Below are 17285 nucleotides of genomic sequence, written 5' to 3'. Positions count from 1 at the left end.
CACTGGCAGCTAGGTGGGGAATGGATTGGAGGGGTGTATGGCTTGAGGCCACTGTTATTATCACCTCCAGAGGAGGTAAGGACCTAAATTAGAGTGATAGTTGTGTAAGTAGAGAAGGAGGAATGGAAGGTGGAGATGATGCAGAAGCAGAAATAACCATACTTGGCAACTAAGAAGATATGTTGAGTGAGGGAGAGGAAGGGGCCCAAGAATAATTCTGAGCTTATGGAACTGGGAGACTCAGAGAATGGTGGCATCTTTGACAGAAACAAGGAAGTCTGGCAGAAGGGAGGAGGAGTCTTCTCTTAGGGAAAGGGGGAAAATTAAAGAGTTGATATTTTCAAAATGAGAATTTTAATGATCAGGAATTATTTTTTTAAATGCTAGACACTGTTCATATGAGACATGCAAATGAAAACAACTGAGGTTTCACCTTTACATAGCAAATCAGCATAAATAAGATGATAAAAAAATACAAATAGCCAACATTAAGAACAGGGAAAGAACAAGCACATTAAACCCTTGTTATTGGATCTGTGTATTGGTTCCAACATGGGAACTAGTATATGTAAGAAAGTGGCCAAACTCTTTGTAATCTATGCCCCAGTGTCCTTATCATAGGACCTGTCCCAAAGAAGTTAGTCTGAAAGCCCCATATATAGCAGAATATTCCTAGCATTTGGGTTTTGTGGTATCAAGACTTGGATTCAAAGGGAATGACCAACAATTAGAGTGTGGTGGAATAAACCGTAACATATGAATGTAATGGAATATTTTCCTGACAGAAGTAATCATGAATATTGGGACTATAGAAAACACGGCAAGGTTCATTTGAAATGACACAGAGTGAAATAAGAGAACCAGAAGCACCACCTATGTGATGGCTACAATGCTATAAATGAAAACCCAAAGGCCAAAACTTTGACTTATGTATTAACTAATCTTTGACCTAGAGAAGCAATCCTGAAATATGCCTTCCTTCTCTAAGCATTGACGTGGGGAACCAAGATGAGTAAGCATGCCTAAGAAGTAGAGATTTTCCCAGTAGCAACGTATGGCTGTGGAAGTTGGTCTATAAGAAACGCTGAGCATCACAGAATCAATGCTTTCAGATTGTGGTGCTATTAAAAAAAATGGGAAGGGAGCTGTTCATGTAAAAATATTTGTAGCTGCTCTTTTTGTGGTGGCAAAGAATTGCAAACTAAAGGGATACCCCTCACTTGGGGGATGGCTGAACCAATCGTGGTATATGATAGTGATGGAAGACTACTGCACTATAAGGAATGATGAACAGGATGATGTCAGAAAAAGCTGGAAAATTTACATGAACTGATGCAGAGTGAAATAAGCAGAACAAGGAGAACATTATACACAGTAAATGCAGTGTCGTGGGATGATCAAATGTGATAGATTTCGCTACTAACAGCAATACAATGAACCAGGACAATTCTGAGGGATTTATGAAAAAGAACGCTATCCACCTTCAGAGAAAGAACTGTTGGAGTAGAAATGCAGATGAAAACATAAGATTTATCACTTGTTTTGGGGTATATGATTTGAGGTCTTGGTTTTATGAGATTATTCACTTACAAAAATGAATAATATGGAAATATGTTTTGCATGATAACCCAGATTGAATTGTTTGTCAACTGCAGGAGAGAAGAGGGAAGAAGGGAGGGAGACAGTATGAATCATTTAACTTTGGAAAACTTACTTCTTCATTTTATTTGTTATTAAAAAAAAATAAAGACATAAAAGAAATGTTTAAAAATCAAATTGTGGTGCTGGTGAAGACTTCTGAGAGGACTTTCTATGAGCCAGGTGCTATTCTAGGGAGAGATAAAAATGAAACCTTCCATTCTGGCTTCAAGGAGTTTACATTCCATCAGGGCAACTGTGACAGTAACATAAATTGTTACAAAAGTTCACTGTCACTTTGTAAATCTATTTTTCCTTGTTACAAGGGAAGTTTCAATGGAGAGGGTGCTCAGATGGGCCATATCTGCAATAACATTCATGTAAAAACAAAAGGTATTCCTAAAATGTCTAAAAACAAAATGGCTCTGTTTTAGTGACTTTAAGAACTTCCTTCTAGATTAACCTCCTTTTCTTTCTTCCTTTAGGTCACTCTGAAAGGGCAATGCTTTATTATGAACTAGAAGATGGGATGTATTCTGCTGGCCCATATTTCTTTGCTAAGGTAATCCATTGACCAGGTCTATATCGGTGTGGTGCCAGGCTCATAATCTCATGTCACAAGAATGAATCTACTTCACTCTTGTAAATACTGGCGAATTGTTTCTTTTAATTTTTTTTTCTCTCTAAAGACAAGGAAAATCATCACTTTTAAATCCACAACCCTTTCTCTTATCAGATTTTAGGAGAACTTCCAGAGCACTGTGCCTACGTGGTCATTTATGGGATTCCAATCTATTGGCTAGCGAACCTCCGGCCAGAGCCAGAACATTTCATCCTGAGTTTCTTGATGCTCTGGCTTGTGGTCTACTGTGGTCGGACAATGGCACTGTGGTGTGCAGCCTTGCTTCCGAGTCTCCACACATCTTCCTTTTTGGTCTCTGCTCTGTATAACTCATTTTACCTATCGGGGGGCTTCATGATAAGCTTAGACAACCTATGGACAGGTAAGGCAGCACCCATTGTCTCCCCTCTCAAAACAGACACGTATGCTTGATTTCTAGTCACTTTCATACTCTGATCCCCAGACTGATAGTTTGCATTATAATCCCCCCCCCCCAATGGTACCATTTCTCCCTGCTGTCTGTGCAAAGTTGGAGGAAGGGAGTGCTTTTCCCATCATTCACAGCCTAGAGGGCTCCTACTTCTGCTACTCACTGCCTGTGTAATCTCAGGCACTAACAACTTCTCTTGACTCAGGCTCCTTATCCTCTTTTTATGGTCCTTTCCAGCTCTAGACTAAATCTTATGAATTGACCACTCTCTCTAAGGAACAAATATTGATGGATTCTCTTACTTGAAGCAAAAAAGCTTTCTGTATTTCTCTTCTCTCTCTCTCTCTGTGTGTCTCTCTCTTTGTCTCTCTCTCTCTCTCTGTCTGTCTGTCTCTCTCTCTCCTCTTTCTCTCTCTCTCCGTTTCTTTTCCCGCCCCCTTATCTTCCAGTATTGATTCTTTGGCAGAAGAGTGGGAAGGGCTAGGCATTGAAGTGACTTGCCCAGGGTCACACAACACACAACTAGGAAACATCTGGAATCAGGATCACCCATCTCAGAACCTGGCTTTCAATCCACTGAGCCACCTAGCTGCCCCCTCCTCATATTTCTTGAGTCATCTTTCTCACTGCCACCAAAATGACTAATCTAACCTAGCTGGGGAACCCACCAAGTGTTTGCTAATCAACTTTTCCTGCAGCATATAGCACTGATCTTAAAAATCCTTAAAAAAGGGGACCATTTGGCTTTGTGGATAGAAAGCCAAGGTCTACAAACAGAAAGTCCTTTATTCAAATTTGACCTCAGATACTTCCATGGTTATGTAATCCTGGGAAAGTCACTTAACCCCAACTACCTAGCTCTTACAGCTCTTTTGCCTTGAAACTTATCCTTAGTATTGACTCTAAGAAATAAGGTAAAGGTTAAAAAAAATCTCTAAGGAAGAACATTCATTTTTCGTTCTCAGTACCAGCTTGGATTTCCAAAGTATCCTTTCTCCGATGGTATTTTGAAGGATTAATGCAAATACAGTTTAATGGAATCATTTACAAGGAACCTTTTGGAAACATCACCATCCCAATACCAGGAAAACTTGTAAGTGATGTTCAGTATTTTCATTTTTTTTTCTTTTTTGCAAAGTTAAAAAAAAAATTGGTTTTACTTCAAAAAGGAGATTCCAGCAACATTTCTCTATGTTTCTGCCTGCAGATAGTTGATGGTATGGATCTGAATTCACACCCGCTATATGCTGGCTATGCTATCATTATTGGCATCAGTATCTGCTTCATTGCCTTGTACTATTTGTCCCTCCGGTTTATCAAGCAGAAATCAAGCCTAGATTTATGAGAAAAGATTTAAATACCTGGAATGTGCTGCAGGTGCTTGTGTGGACTTGAGATCCAGCACCAACCCCACCGCTCCCCTGATCCATATCTTCCTGAAGATTCCTACTGGATGAAGAGAAGCCCAGAAGCTCACCAGCCCCAAAACTGTTCTTCCTCCTCATCTGGTCCATAAGGGGGATGCAGTGGTACTGGTGAGCCACAGGATGGCAGCAGAATAAAGACAGTTGAAAGTCAATTTCAAATCTTCCCACCGATCTCCTGCTTTTGGAGCACCAATATGCCTATTTGGTGGCGCTTCCAAAATGACTATTGTATTTTCCTCCAAGTCCATGTATTTGTAGAGGTACAAGATGTGGACAAATTATATCTGGCTAGGTTCCTATTATTTTGAAACATGAGATGGGCGAAGTGGAAACCTAGAAAAATAATACTATATATAATTTTTCCCCTAGAAATAATCTTTGGGTTAAAAAAACTATCTCATAAAATATACCACTGAAAAGCTGGGCAAAAGTCAATCTCCCAGTAATTTAACTGAAGGATGTAGGTGAAAGAATGTGTATGTGGGGGGCAGATGATGGTTCAGTAGATTGAGAGCGAAGCCTAGAGACGTTAGTAGTCTAATATGATCTTGAACACTTCAAGGCTGTGTGACCCTGGTCAAGTCACTTAACTTCCATTGCATTGTCCTTAATGCTCTTCTGCCTTGGAATACAATATTGATTCTAAGATGGAAGGTAAGGGTTTAAAAAAAAATGTGTTTGTGGCAGAGGTGGTGGCATCACATAATGATAAAATGAAGAGTACTGGCTTTGAAATCAGAGGATGTGGGTTCAAATCCTGACTACCACTTTGTGTGTGACCATGGAAAAGTCATTTCCCACTGGGAGTGTTTCCTCATTTGCAAAATGGAGTTGGCAGGGCAGGTAGGTGGCTCAGTGGATTGAAATCCATGTCTAGAGATGGGAGGTCCAGAGTTCAAATGTGGCCTCACATTCTTCTTTCTTGTGTGATGTTGGGCAAGTCACTTAACCCCCATTGCCTAGCCCTTACTGCTCTTCTGCCTTAGAACCAATATATAGTGTAAATTCTAAGACAAAAGAAAGGTAAGGGTTATTTTTTTATTAAGTGTGGGAGAGTGGATCCTGATCTCTTTTGGTCATTTCCATTTCTGAATCTGTGATCTTATAATATGGTAGGGTTTCCCATAAAAATGAGCAATTCTGCTTTCCTCATGTGAAACATTTTCCTCCAACATTGCCAGGTAGAAAAAGGGTCCCCAAACAGAAACATGAGTATATGGGTAGTCCAGTAGGTGAAGGAGCTCTAGCCTTGGAATCAATAAGATCTGAATCAGCCTCAGTTTGCCTCGGCATCTGTAAAATAGATTATAGCAGCCCCTTATCTCGCAGGGCTGTGGTGAGGATAAGACTAGCGATCTATAAGCTCTCTATAAATCTTTTCATGTGCCTTAGTACCATTATTCCCACAGGAAGAGGAAATAATGGGAAAATGTCCTGGGTCACAGCAATTGATCTCCACATGGCTGACTGTGGAGGCATAAATAGCACATCTCCTAAGCCTGATGAGATGGGGGGCCCAGCGCACACCCCAGAGTTCACCTGCAGGTGTCTATGGCGATTGAGGGGGGAGAATCACCTCCCCAAGTCTCTGTCCTTTTAGAATCACAGCATGTCAGAGCTGGAAAGGCTCTTAGTCCAATTCCTACAATTTCTAGATGAAGACACCGAAGGAAAAGATCGTCCTGAAGTCATTTTTGTCCGTGTCAAAGTGAGGATCAGGAAGGTGCCAGCAAGTGCTCCAGGGCTGACCCCACAGCTTTCTCTGTCCTTTTCTCATCAGAGACAATTCTGCAGCCTCTGTTCAACACACTGCTGGTGGCTGGCCATGATTTTCCATGCTATTCTTTTTCCTTATCCTTTTGCTAATGGCTGCTCTGATTTTGGTAACAGCAATGGTATTAAATGTACTTGAATCTACCTAATTCACGTTACCATGGAACCTGGTGCTTCCTTGGGTTGAATTAGTTATTCTGAAAGCATCAGCTTAAATTCTTTTTTTTTTTTTCAGAGCCTGATTTTTCTGGGCCCCAACTATTAGCCAATCATGGTAGAGAAAAACTGAGAGTATGGCCAAATCCTAGCCAGTATTTCATTAGCCATCCCGAGACCATTTGTTACCTAATGCATTGGCTAAGGGCAAAAGGATGCTGGCCTGGGCCAAATGATAAATAGTAAGTATTCTCACCTAAAAAAGACTGACTACGTGACCACACATGGCCTATGCAAGGAAGCTAGACAGAGACAGATGACTGGACTGGTCCACTTCAGCTTCTAATCAGTCAAGCCTGGGGTGAAAAATAGCCAGAATCCCCCCAGCCCAGGGCTCTGCTGCGCTGCATTTCCATTTTGACTGGGGAGCGGAGTCCCATGGGTTAGATGCTATTCATTAATTATTTAATTTATCAATAATTTTTATTATTAAATTAATAATATTTAAGCAGGAATTGAAATATTTTTAATCAACTTTTTAAAAAATATTTTTTTAAAAATCAGCTCCTTTAAAGGCTGGTACTGTTCACCCTTCTCAGCTTTTCTGTGCAAGCCCATTTACATTTTAGTTCATTTTGTCTGACTACCATCAAGTGGCATAACGGTACCTCTTCCCTGTTTCGTAGAGGTAAGAGACTCTTGCGGAAACTGCAAGATGTTGGTTCCATCATTAGGCACAGCTCATACTAAGGACCATTTTATATGGGGGGGGGGGGGGGTTTCTGCACAAATAGGTCTGTGATCCTGGCTTCCATCCGCCTCCTGGTTTTCCTGGTTCTCTGTCCCAGACCAAGTCATATACCTTATAGATTAGTTTGTAAAATGGGAGGAAGGGAAGAGCCCGCTTTGATCCTGCACTGCCTTCAGGAATGTTGTGGGGTAATCGCTTTGTAAATGTTAGAAATGTCTTGTTCCCTCCTGGTTAGCTGCATGAGTCTTGCTGTTAGAAGGCAAGAGGGGGGAGTCAGGCCTCCAGACCCGGAGGTCCTGGGTTTCTCTCTGGCCTCACATACTTCCTAGCTGCAAGTCGTTTAACCCCAGTGGCCCAGCCTTTACCACTCTTCTGCGTGTTAACGAAATGATTCTAAGACAAAGTAAAGGTTTAAAAAAAGAAACCGCCAACAGGACATTCTGCCCTGGTACCTTCAATGGACAGTGGCTTTAGATCCTGGTTGTATCACTTATAGACTTAATTCTGATTTAAGCGGACTTTAAATTGATTTAAAGATTTAAAAATGCTGGATTTCAGAGTCCTGGAACTTTTTATTCATTCAGATCTGAGGAGGTGGAGGACTTTTACCACTCATTAGCTTTAACATAAAATTGCAAATTCTCTTCCCTTCAGTCAGCTTCAAATCATTTTTTAAGTGAATATGGTGGAAACCAAATTTTAATGGGGGCGGGAGGAGTCATGGCTTAGATGCCATCTAGTCAAGACTCTTGATTTTTCAGCCGAGGCCCCAGAGTCAGAGAGGCAGCCGCCTTTCCAATGACGGGCGCCCATAAATCCTCCTCCCAGGACACTGAAAGGGAAGCCAGGAGAACCCTGAAAGGGGGCTGGGAGGGATGGGATCTGCCCCGAGCGCCCCATCACACAACCCCGAGAACCACTCGACGCCCGAATTCACCACTCGACGCCCGAATTCACCGGTTTCCCAAACATGCGGCTAAAAGGTTTGTTTCGTGCCTCGAGGACGGCGTCCTCCGGAGAGGCTGTGATACTGTGCTCGCCGCGTGGCTTCATTTGGTCCCAAGCCGCAGCTCTCTCCTAGCTGCTCGTTCCTTCCCTCTGTCAGAAAAGGCTAAGTGACTACATTGTGTTGGCTAATGCCACCATTCCTATATTTGTAGCAGGGCTGCATTATGTGGCTTTGTAATCTGCTCGGCGCTGAAAGCCCGATACATTTCCATGGGAAACACTCCTGGGCATGCCGAACAATAGCGAAGCTAAAAATTACCATAATTTTCCTACCCCCCGCAGCTCCCAGTTCAACACACACTTCGGGATGTTGTTCTCACTTGCTGAATTTATGGGATTATTGGTCTGTCAGAGAGACACCGATACATAAACAGGAAAACTGTAATCAGACGAGAGAGGGTCCGACGGCCGGCCAACTCGCGCTTCCGGTGGCGCTGAGTAAAGGACGACTCGGGGTCGTTCACCAGCTTTCTGGGAGAGGCGATGGAATGTTGGAGAGCCCGAGGCGACCGTTGAACATGGAAAGGCGGAGTGAATCCTCCTACCTCCCCCCCCCCCACCCCCCGGCAGAAGGGACGTTCCCTTCATGGCTAGGCTCTGCAGCCTTCCGCGCCGGCGTGACTCGAGTTACTGGGGCTCTAACCAAACTGCTCTCGCCGGTGGAGTCTGTGGGGGTCACCGTGGACGGACAGGGGCTAAATGTGGCGGAATTCCTTTATTATACTGGAGGCCTGGAAAGCCGCGTGGTAGAGGTGTCGGGGTGTTCCCCAGATCCAGGAGGTGATAGAAAGGATAGAAGCGGACTTTGAAAAGTCCCAGGAAAACCACCGCGAGCCATTTCGCGTGGATCCTGAGCCTTCCGCCTCGCTCCAGGACGGGTCACGTGCTCCTAACGAGTACCCCGGATGCTCCGCATCTTCAAATATTAGATTAACTATTGTGTTGTGTGACTACGTTAGGAGACTCAAAGCGCTCCTCTTTGCCGTCTAAGATCTTCCTCCTCTCAGACTGAGCTCAGAGCAGCGCCTGAAAGTTCTAAAAGCATTTGGGCATCTTTAATAGGCACCATTTCCCTCCTTGCCTCAAAATCTCCCCCCCAAAGCACAACGTAGCAGACAACATCAGTCCTGTAGTGACTGCTTGGAAGAAAACTGCCATTCTTTGGTTAAGTTGAGGGTTATGTTAATAGGAAGGGGGCTCTTAGCAAATAGAGCCTCCCTAATGGAGAGAACATCAACAAGGCAGCTCCTAGGCTTTTGATCCACATTATTTATTCACAATATTAACCGTAGGAAATTCTCCTTAAGCTCCAACACAAGAATCCACAATTACTTTGAAAGTACTTTCCTCCGCACACGTACCCCAACACAATGAATGCTTTCTCCGTGATTATTCTGCCTTTTTCTAACTCTTGGAAAATTCACTTTGAGTTGTGCTCCGGGAGGCTGTTTTCCATTTTGCTCAAATTTTTAAATTTCCGCTCCTTTTAGCTTGGCTACTTAGGATTCATTTGGTGAATTTACAGGATGTAACGCCTCGATGATACGAAATACCCCAATTACTACCCCCCCCCCCCCCAGCTCTAAGCTCCCCCCACACAGCAGCAACCCCGAACTGATGCATGAATCACCTCCTGGCCAGACACTGCCTCCCTGTCCCGCAGTTCAAATCCCAACTAGTCCACATCCTGGGGCACACCTGGGAGCCCGAGAGCCATTTCCAGCCTCCCCCGCGCAGCTCTGAATTCTTGGGCTAAATCCGGCTCAGGCTCCCGCCCTGGTAAGACTTTTACTGTCAGTACCCAAAGGGCAGAGACAATCACCTAGGGCCACTTAACCTTCTCCGGGGCTCCGTGCTCCCTTGGGGAAAAGGGGGCCCCCAGCCTGGAGGCTCCGCGTGGCCACCCGCTCCGCTTCTGAGGATGAGACCTGGATTGTTCCAGCACAAAAGCCAAGAGAAGGACCCAGTTGGAAAGGAGCCGATGGTGCTGTGTGGCCCCGTGAGGAGGGGCCCGGCTTCTGTTCTACACAAGATGTGTGACTCACATCCCGGCTGCTCCAACAAGCCACCCTCCAGGAAGGTTCTATACCACTAAACCCACAGATCTAGAACCACCCTCCAGGAAGGTTCTATACCACTAAACCCACAGATCTAGAACCACCCTCCAGGAAGGTTCTATACCACTAAACCCACAGATCTAGAACCACCCTCCAGGAAGGTTCTATACCACTAAACCCACAGATCTAGAACCACCCTCCAGGAAGGTTCTATACCACTAAACCCACAGATCTAGAACCACCCTCCAGGAAGGTTCTATACCACTAAACCCACAGATCTAGAACCACCCTCCAGGAAGGTTCTATACCACTAAACCCACAGATCTAGAACCACCCTCCAGGAAGGTTCTATACCACTAAATCCACAGATCTAGAACCCACCCCTCCACGAGATGACGGTCCTTAAATTCTCTTTTGTGGAGGAGGCACTGGGTGGAGTAGCAGATAAAGTGCTGGGTCTAGAAAGACCACTAAAATCAAATACGGCTCTCAAGTCACTTAACTGGTCTGTCTCAGTTTTCTCAGCTGTAAAATGGGGATAATAGTACCTACCCTGTAGGGTTATTGTAAGGATCTAATGAAATAATGTATAAAGCACTTAGCCTAGAGAAAGCACTATTTAAATGCTTCTTCCCTTCCTCTCCTTTGAAGTTTCTTCCTTAACACATTTATTTCTTTAACCCTCACCTCCCACCTTATACACAATACTGTGTATTGGTTCCAAGGCAGAAGAGTGGTAAGGGCTAGGCAGTGGGGGTTAAGTGACTTGCCCAAGGTCACACAGCTAGGAAGTATCTGAGGCCACATTTGAACCCAGGTCCTCTGGTCTCTCAATCTCTGAGTCACTCAACTGCCCCCTAATTTCATTCTTAAAGGGGGAAAAAGTGCCTTGAGGGCAGTTAGATGATTCAGTGGATTGAGAGCTAGGCCTACAAACAGGAGATCCTGGGTTCAAATCAAGCCTCAGACACTTCCTAGCTGTGTGACGTCCGGGCAAGTCACATAACTCCAGTTGCCCAGCCCTTAACCTTCTTCTGTCTTGAAACTAATGCACAGCATTTATTCTAACATGGGAGGGAGGGAGGCCATAAGAAATGCTGAAATACAGAAATTCATAGAAAACTGAAAGATATCTATGAACTGATGCAAAATGAGCAGAATTAGTAACAACTGATAATGATGACAATCACATTATAGAAAAAATAACTATAAAAGACTTTGGAACTCTGATCAACACTGATGAGTCCAGAGGATGCAAGAAACTGCTTGACTCCTTCCAGAAAGGGATGAGATATATGTTCTGGATGTGGCCAAAGTGGAAATGTCTTGCTAAATTCGGCACATTAATGATGAAGGTATTTTATTTTGCTTTATTTTTTTTTTGTTCAATGGAAGCCAGGGGTATAGAGTAAAAGGGATGAATTTTTTAAAAAAGGGTAAAAGAACTCATGTAGGTATGAAATATAGGTTGAAATCAGAGTAGAGTTGTAAAAGTAAGAATCTGGGAGGCTATATATATATATATATATATATATATATATATATATATATATATATATATATATATATATATTTACCCTTTATAGTCATTACCATCCTTATAGAAAATGTTGTAATAACTATTTATTGAAATCAATAGTTAATAAAGAAAAAGAGTGGAGTAAACATGTTGAATTTATTAATGATACAATTGACACATGTGGAGCCTGTGGTAGATTCAGTAAATAAAAGTACATAAGCAAAATTAATTTCCCATTTTGTCCTGACAAACACATTTTAAAACAATGTTTCCGTCACAGAATTAATAAAAACTAAGCAACGTGTAATTGCGCCACCTCACGAAGGAGCCGGAGCCAGGACTTCTTGCTTCATTTGCTCGATGTAGAATTTGAAGCTTTCCTGTTAAGCAGGGGGAAGGAGAAGGTCAGCCATCAAAAATGCCAAAGGGGAGAAAATCTAAACTTGAACACCCAGCCTGCTACACGCCTCTCAGAGACAGCCGCGTTACCACCGACTTCCCCATTTCATGATTATCTGACGACTGTTTAATTATTCTTTCCCTGTCCAAGCTCAATCAGTGCAATCATGAAGTCTGAATCAGAGAGGTAACCCCGACCCATGGAATCCCTCCCCGCCCCCAATAAAGGGCAGCAGGGCCGGGAAGAGGCGCTCCCACCTCGTCCTGCCCTGTCTGCTGGTACCAGGATGAGGCTGTGGCAGGCAGGCAGGCAGGCAGGTAATTGAGGGTAATCAATCGGCGGAAGAAGTAAACAATAAAAGAATACTAATCGTATGTGGTATGCTTCTAGTTCTACTGCTAAGTGGCGCAAGGTAAGTGCATGTGTGTGCATGCGAGAGATGGCTCCGGGGGCTGCCTATGGACAGAAAATTCTGGGAAACCTCCCCCAGATTCAGGCCTGCCCCTGTTCTCCGCCCTGCTCTGGACTCCAGAGGGGAACCTGAGCAGATTTCTGGACCTTGATCTTTCCTCAAATGGAAGCCCCTCCCCCCGGGCTCTTTCCCAACTCCAACCTCTCTGCCCGGTGGGGAAGATGCCCAGCGGCCAACTGGGACTGTGTAGAGGCAGTCTGTGAGGGATCCCTCCTTCCATTATGAAAATAATATCACCCTCAGGCTCAGGCCCAGGGACTAGAGAGGCTCCTGCCTGTTCTACTGCTCCCTCCCTCCCTCCTAGGAAAATTGCTCTCCGTTAAAAAAATCTCAAACGATTCCTATTTATAATCAAACAAGCAAGTGTCAACATCACATAACCTATTTGGTTGGTTACTGAAATATCATAAAATTCTAATTAAGGTTGAAATATAACTGCCCCAAGGACATTTGATAAACTAACACCTACAGATGCAAAACTGATAAAAATCTTGTATTTTAAACACAATAAGCCCCAGAAGGTTTTCTTCTCCCACAAGTCAAATCCAATGCAAGATTATACAGTGCCTGTAACACTCTATCTTAAATACCAGTTCCACTGAGGGCTCTTCACAGAGATCTAATCCTTATGTAATTAAGTATTCCATTTTTTTATTAATACAGTACAGTTATAAATCTGTAGAGGTATTTTTCCTTAATTAGGAAATACTCACAGGGGGTTCCGTGAAAGGGACAGGCTCACCAGCATTCTTCAGCAAAATAGCATACTGTTTTAGGAATATATTGTCCATTTTTATATTCTTTGCTTTCATTTCCTCATATAGGGCTTTTGCAGAAGCTGTGTCTCTGTCTAATCCTAAAGGAAAGAAAATTAATAATCAATAGAAAACTTTCAGTCCTTTGGGGAAAAAAAACAAACAAAATGCTTTTTATTGCAAAGCTTCATGGGGTTTAAAAATCACAAATAAATGAATGGATGCTTAACATTTTTCAAATGTGTTTGTAACCAAACTACCACTTAATACACTTGAACACACTCGCGCTACCCGTTTCATTTAGCACAGTTCAGTCTAATGAAGAAGAAAAGCAAAATTACATCCGAGGGGCTTTCATATGATAATGATGATAAAGATAACAGCCTTCGGAGCACCGAGAAAGAGGCTGCGTGGCTTCGAGGACAGAGACAGGTCGTGGGACGCAGGGAAGTTTTGGCTCTGTTCATGAGCCTGTCTCTGCTTACTGATGTTCACTGGGTTTCTCTCACTGGGACGGAAGTGCATTGAAAGCAGGGCCTGCTTTTGCCTCTTCTCTTTAGCACACTGCTCGGCCCTAAAATGCTTACTGGCAGACAGAAACGTCTCATAGTCCTTGACAACCTCTCCGTGCCCAGGGGGGCGGGTGCAATTGTTTTTTTCTCTCCTCACTAACAAAGGAAATGTCCTCACTGGGAATTCTGTCCACAAAAGCTCTCACTGGTACTAGAGTCAACCCTCCTGGCTGAAATATTTCTATAGATGATGACTTAACAACAAAGGTTATTAATCTGTGCTATAAAAACAATAAACTGGGGCAGCTAGGAGGCTCAGGGGATGGAGAACCAGTCCTATAGAAGTCCTGGGTTCAAATCTAACCTCAGATACTTCCTATCTGTACAACCTCGGGCTAGTCACTCAATCCTAATCGCCTAGCCCTTACTGCTCACTGTTTTGCCTTGAAAATGATACTAAGTATTGATTCTAAGATAGAAGGTGAAGATTTTTTTAAAAACAAAAATAAGACTAAAAGGCATTTATGAAGCACCTACATAGCACAAATGCCTGGGGTGCCCTATATTGTCACAGAATCACAGCTCTGTCAGGATCTCAGAGGCTATCCAGCCCCCAAACCCAACATCTTACAGTTAAGGAGGTTGCTAGAGAAGGAAATCATCCAAGTGGACAAACAAGGAGGAAGACTACATTAAAAAAACTGAATAGACTCTTTCCTTGAACAGACTTCTGACTGTTTTCCTCTCCCTCAAACATCATGAGCTATAAGAAGACAAAATGAAGAAATATGTGACTTTAGAATTTCTCATGTTACAATTCTATGGAACCTGGAAAATCCTCAAATATCATACTTTCCACAGACAAACTATTTCAGCAGGAAAATGGCCTGAAGACAAAATGCCACAGCGGAACCATGGGCCACTGTTCCTTCCCACAGTACAGAGGCTTAATTTTAAGCATGGCAACATATGTGTGTGGCCAAGCTTGGGAGCTTGGACAGGAGAAATGGTTCCTAGAAATCCAACTAATGTGTTTTTAGTCCATTAGTAAACTCTCCCCTGTCCTAAAAGAGATAAATTAATGGTGAGCTGGAATGCAAAATAAACAAATAAATAAATCTCAGGATGACTTGAAAGCTGTTCCAATAGTCAGAGAGAAACCATGCAGATCCCTTATGTGGCTGTCGTCTGCCTGGGAAGGCCGGGCCTGTCAGCTTTTAGCCACGCAGGAAGAGGCAGAGTCCATTTGTCTTTGTCTCGCCTCTTTTGTGCCTTTCCTTATGGAAAGAAGCCTTCTGCTCCCTGCACTCTGGGGAAGAGTCGGCAAGCCTGGGGTGGGTCTGAGACCCGAGAAGCCTGAGCGCCTCACTGGGAATGCTTGTGCTCCTATGTGTCTCCTCTGCCTTCCACAGCCCGGTTCTCTTGCATTCCCCATCCGAGTTTGGCCCAAGCTTTCCCGATCACGCTGGCCTTCCCTGGCCTCCGAGACCTTCGGATGTGAACGATGCGAAACGGGAACTTAGCCTGAGGTGCCCCGGATCCCTCTAACAACACTCTTTGTAGAGGTGGCTCAGGGAGCCCTCGTGTCAGAGGATAGACGGGGGAGAAACAGGACAACGGCCATCTAAAGGCGGCAACAGACTCAAGCTACAAAGGACTCCAAAGGACTGCTGAAGACACGGCCGGCGCTAGGAGCACAACACAAGTGGGCTCAGGTGCAGGGCGGGCCTGGGCACCCACGTGGCCTTCCAGGGACCACACAACTTTTGGTTTAAAAACCCCAAAGCATTTAACCACAAGCACAAATTTGAAAAGCAAGCGAATGATGTTTGGGGTTTGGGTATTCGAGTCATGAACGCAAAAGTGAATGGACGTAGCAACGCTGAGCAAATCTCAGGGTATTAATTACCGTAGCTTCTCATGAGGAAACTGTAGATCTCTGGATTTAAAGTTAAGTCAGGAATCACCTCTAATAAGGACTTGAGAATGTGGGTCTAGAAATGAAAACACACAACAGAAATCCATGAGCATGAACTCCGATGAGCAGTCACACAGTGACAACGCGGCTCCTGTCCATTGCTCCAGAGCCCTCTGGGTGGGTGGCGAACAGGACAGAACAGGCAGCTCAAATGGAAGGCTGCTGTCTAGTTCCCATTTCTTGGTCATCTATGTAGATTGAATAAGTGGGGACAACATATAATTTTTAAAGTGAGTGCAGTATGATGTAACAGAGAAGGCCTTTAGGAGGGGGACAAGAGAACAGCTAAGGTGTTTCTGTGGACTGAGAGCTAGTCCTTGAGACAGGAAGTCCCAGGTCCAAATCTGGCCTTAGGCGATACTTCTTAGCTGTGTGACCCTGGGATTAATGCCAGTCATCTAGTTCTTACCATTCTTCTCCCTTAGATCCAGCACATAGTATTGATTCTAAGACAAAAGGTAAGGGGAGGGGGCCGGGGGGGGGGGGGGGGAAGGGGAGAACACGGATCTAAATCCCACCCTTATTTACTTGCTCCCTACATGACCTTGGATAAGTCACTTAAGCTCACTCTAGGTCTGAGACTATTCATCTGCAAAATGAGGAATTAAAGTCGTGGTTCTCAAATTTTTTTCCACTCAGGCCTCAGTATTTTTTGCTGTGAAAAAATGAGGAATGCTGAATATTTAAGTTGGTGACACTAGAGCAGAGTTGGAAGATTCGTACACATGCAGTTTCTCTTTAAAAAATGACAGCAATTTCTGATGTGTTCTTCCTAAGTTCAAGGTCTGCCATGCTTTTAAGGTTGGAACATACATTGATAGGAAAATTGGGTTTTTCCCCCCAATATCACTGGGCCGGATTAGATAACATATAATGCTATTCCAGTTCTAAATCTCTCTTCCCATCGTAAGTTTGGTTAAATAGTTAGAGAGCAGGAAAGGCAATACAGAAATGTGAAAAACTCAGTAATACACATTATGTTCCACTGAAAACTTCATTCCATTTCTGGATTTTACCATTTTATGCATGTCCTGCCATGTTTTAGTGGATAACCAAAAAATATTTCCAAGTATCTATCACAACGTGGCTGAGCAAATAATAGCTACTTAAAAGCTTTGTGTCTTTTTCCTATCTCTACAAGAGAGGGCAACAGTGACTTAAATCGCTGTGTACCCTATCATAGGAGAATATCCATACAGGCCATTAAAAACGAATGCTAACACTCTCATTCTCACTCTCTTTTATTTGGCCTACCTCTATCTGGCCTTGGATCTCTCCATGATTTCCTACCTCCCCAAGTTACTCCCTAGGGGAACTGTTTTAAGACAATATATTAAGTCTCTGTGTATCTTCTGCCTCCTATCTTACCAACAGTTAGTGGGGTAGCAATTTTTCAGAGCAACATAATGGAAAGATATCACAAGTTAGAGATTGGGTACATGTTCCTTAGACTTCTTATATTTCTAATTAATTTGGCCATTTTCTAAGAAATAACCATGATAACAAGTCTTACAAAGTGGTTTACACATTTTCACACACAAACCATAGGTCTTCTTTGGCTTATTTTTTTGCCAATGCCAATTAGGTATCAATAATTGTCGATGTCAACTAGAAATTTAAACTTGATTAGAATAAACAATAAAAAAAGTACTTTTGGAAAAGGTCCTTTCATTTATAACAAATAGGCAATAATTTAGAACTCAACATATCCAAATGTAGTTTTAAATAAATATAGGCTTTGTGATAATATGAAAGATATTTTTTCCTTTATTACATAAAATAGTATC

General features: G+C 43.2%; 2 protein-coding genes across 4 annotated transcripts in view; one reads left to right on the top strand and one right to left on the bottom strand.

The window, feature by feature from the left end:
• Positions 1-4398, top strand: part of DYNC2LI1 (dynein cytoplasmic 2 light intermediate chain 1) — a 107726-nt gene extending 103328 nt beyond the window's left edge. For all 3 annotated transcript variants that reach the window (XM_056822449.1, XM_056822503.1, XM_007476886.3), the window contains 4 exons: positions 2124-2200; positions 2375-2642; positions 3656-3783; positions 3898-4398. In XM_056822449.1, coding sequence (XP_056678427.1) covers positions 2124-2200; positions 2375-2642; positions 3656-3783; positions 3898-4035 — 611 coding nt within the window. In that variant the 3' untranslated portion in view covers positions 4036-4398. The remainder of the gene's footprint in view (positions 1-2123; positions 2201-2374; positions 2643-3655; positions 3784-3897) is intronic.
• Positions 4399-11518: 7120 nt separating this feature from the next.
• Positions 11519-17285, bottom strand: part of LRPPRC (leucine rich pentatricopeptide repeat containing) — a 128738-nt gene continuing 122971 nt past the window's right edge. Inside the window, exons 36-38 of the mRNA XM_007476882.3 lie at positions 15430-15514; positions 12967-13109; positions 11519-11761 (exon numbers count right to left, since the gene is read on the bottom strand). Of these exons, the coding sequence (XP_007476944.1) occupies positions 11699-11761; positions 12967-13109; positions 15430-15514 (291 nt within the window). The 3' untranslated portion in view covers positions 11519-11698. The remainder of the gene's footprint in view (positions 11762-12966; positions 13110-15429; positions 15515-17285) is intronic.

This window comes from Monodelphis domestica, chromosome 1, assembly GCF_027887165.1.
Source record: "Monodelphis domestica isolate mMonDom1 chromosome 1, mMonDom1.pri, whole genome shotgun sequence".
Lineage (NCBI taxonomy): Eukaryota > Metazoa > Chordata > Mammalia > Didelphimorphia > Didelphidae > Monodelphis > Monodelphis domestica.
Note: the sequence above shows the minus strand (reverse complement) of the source record. Positions and strands in the feature narration are given on the sequence as shown.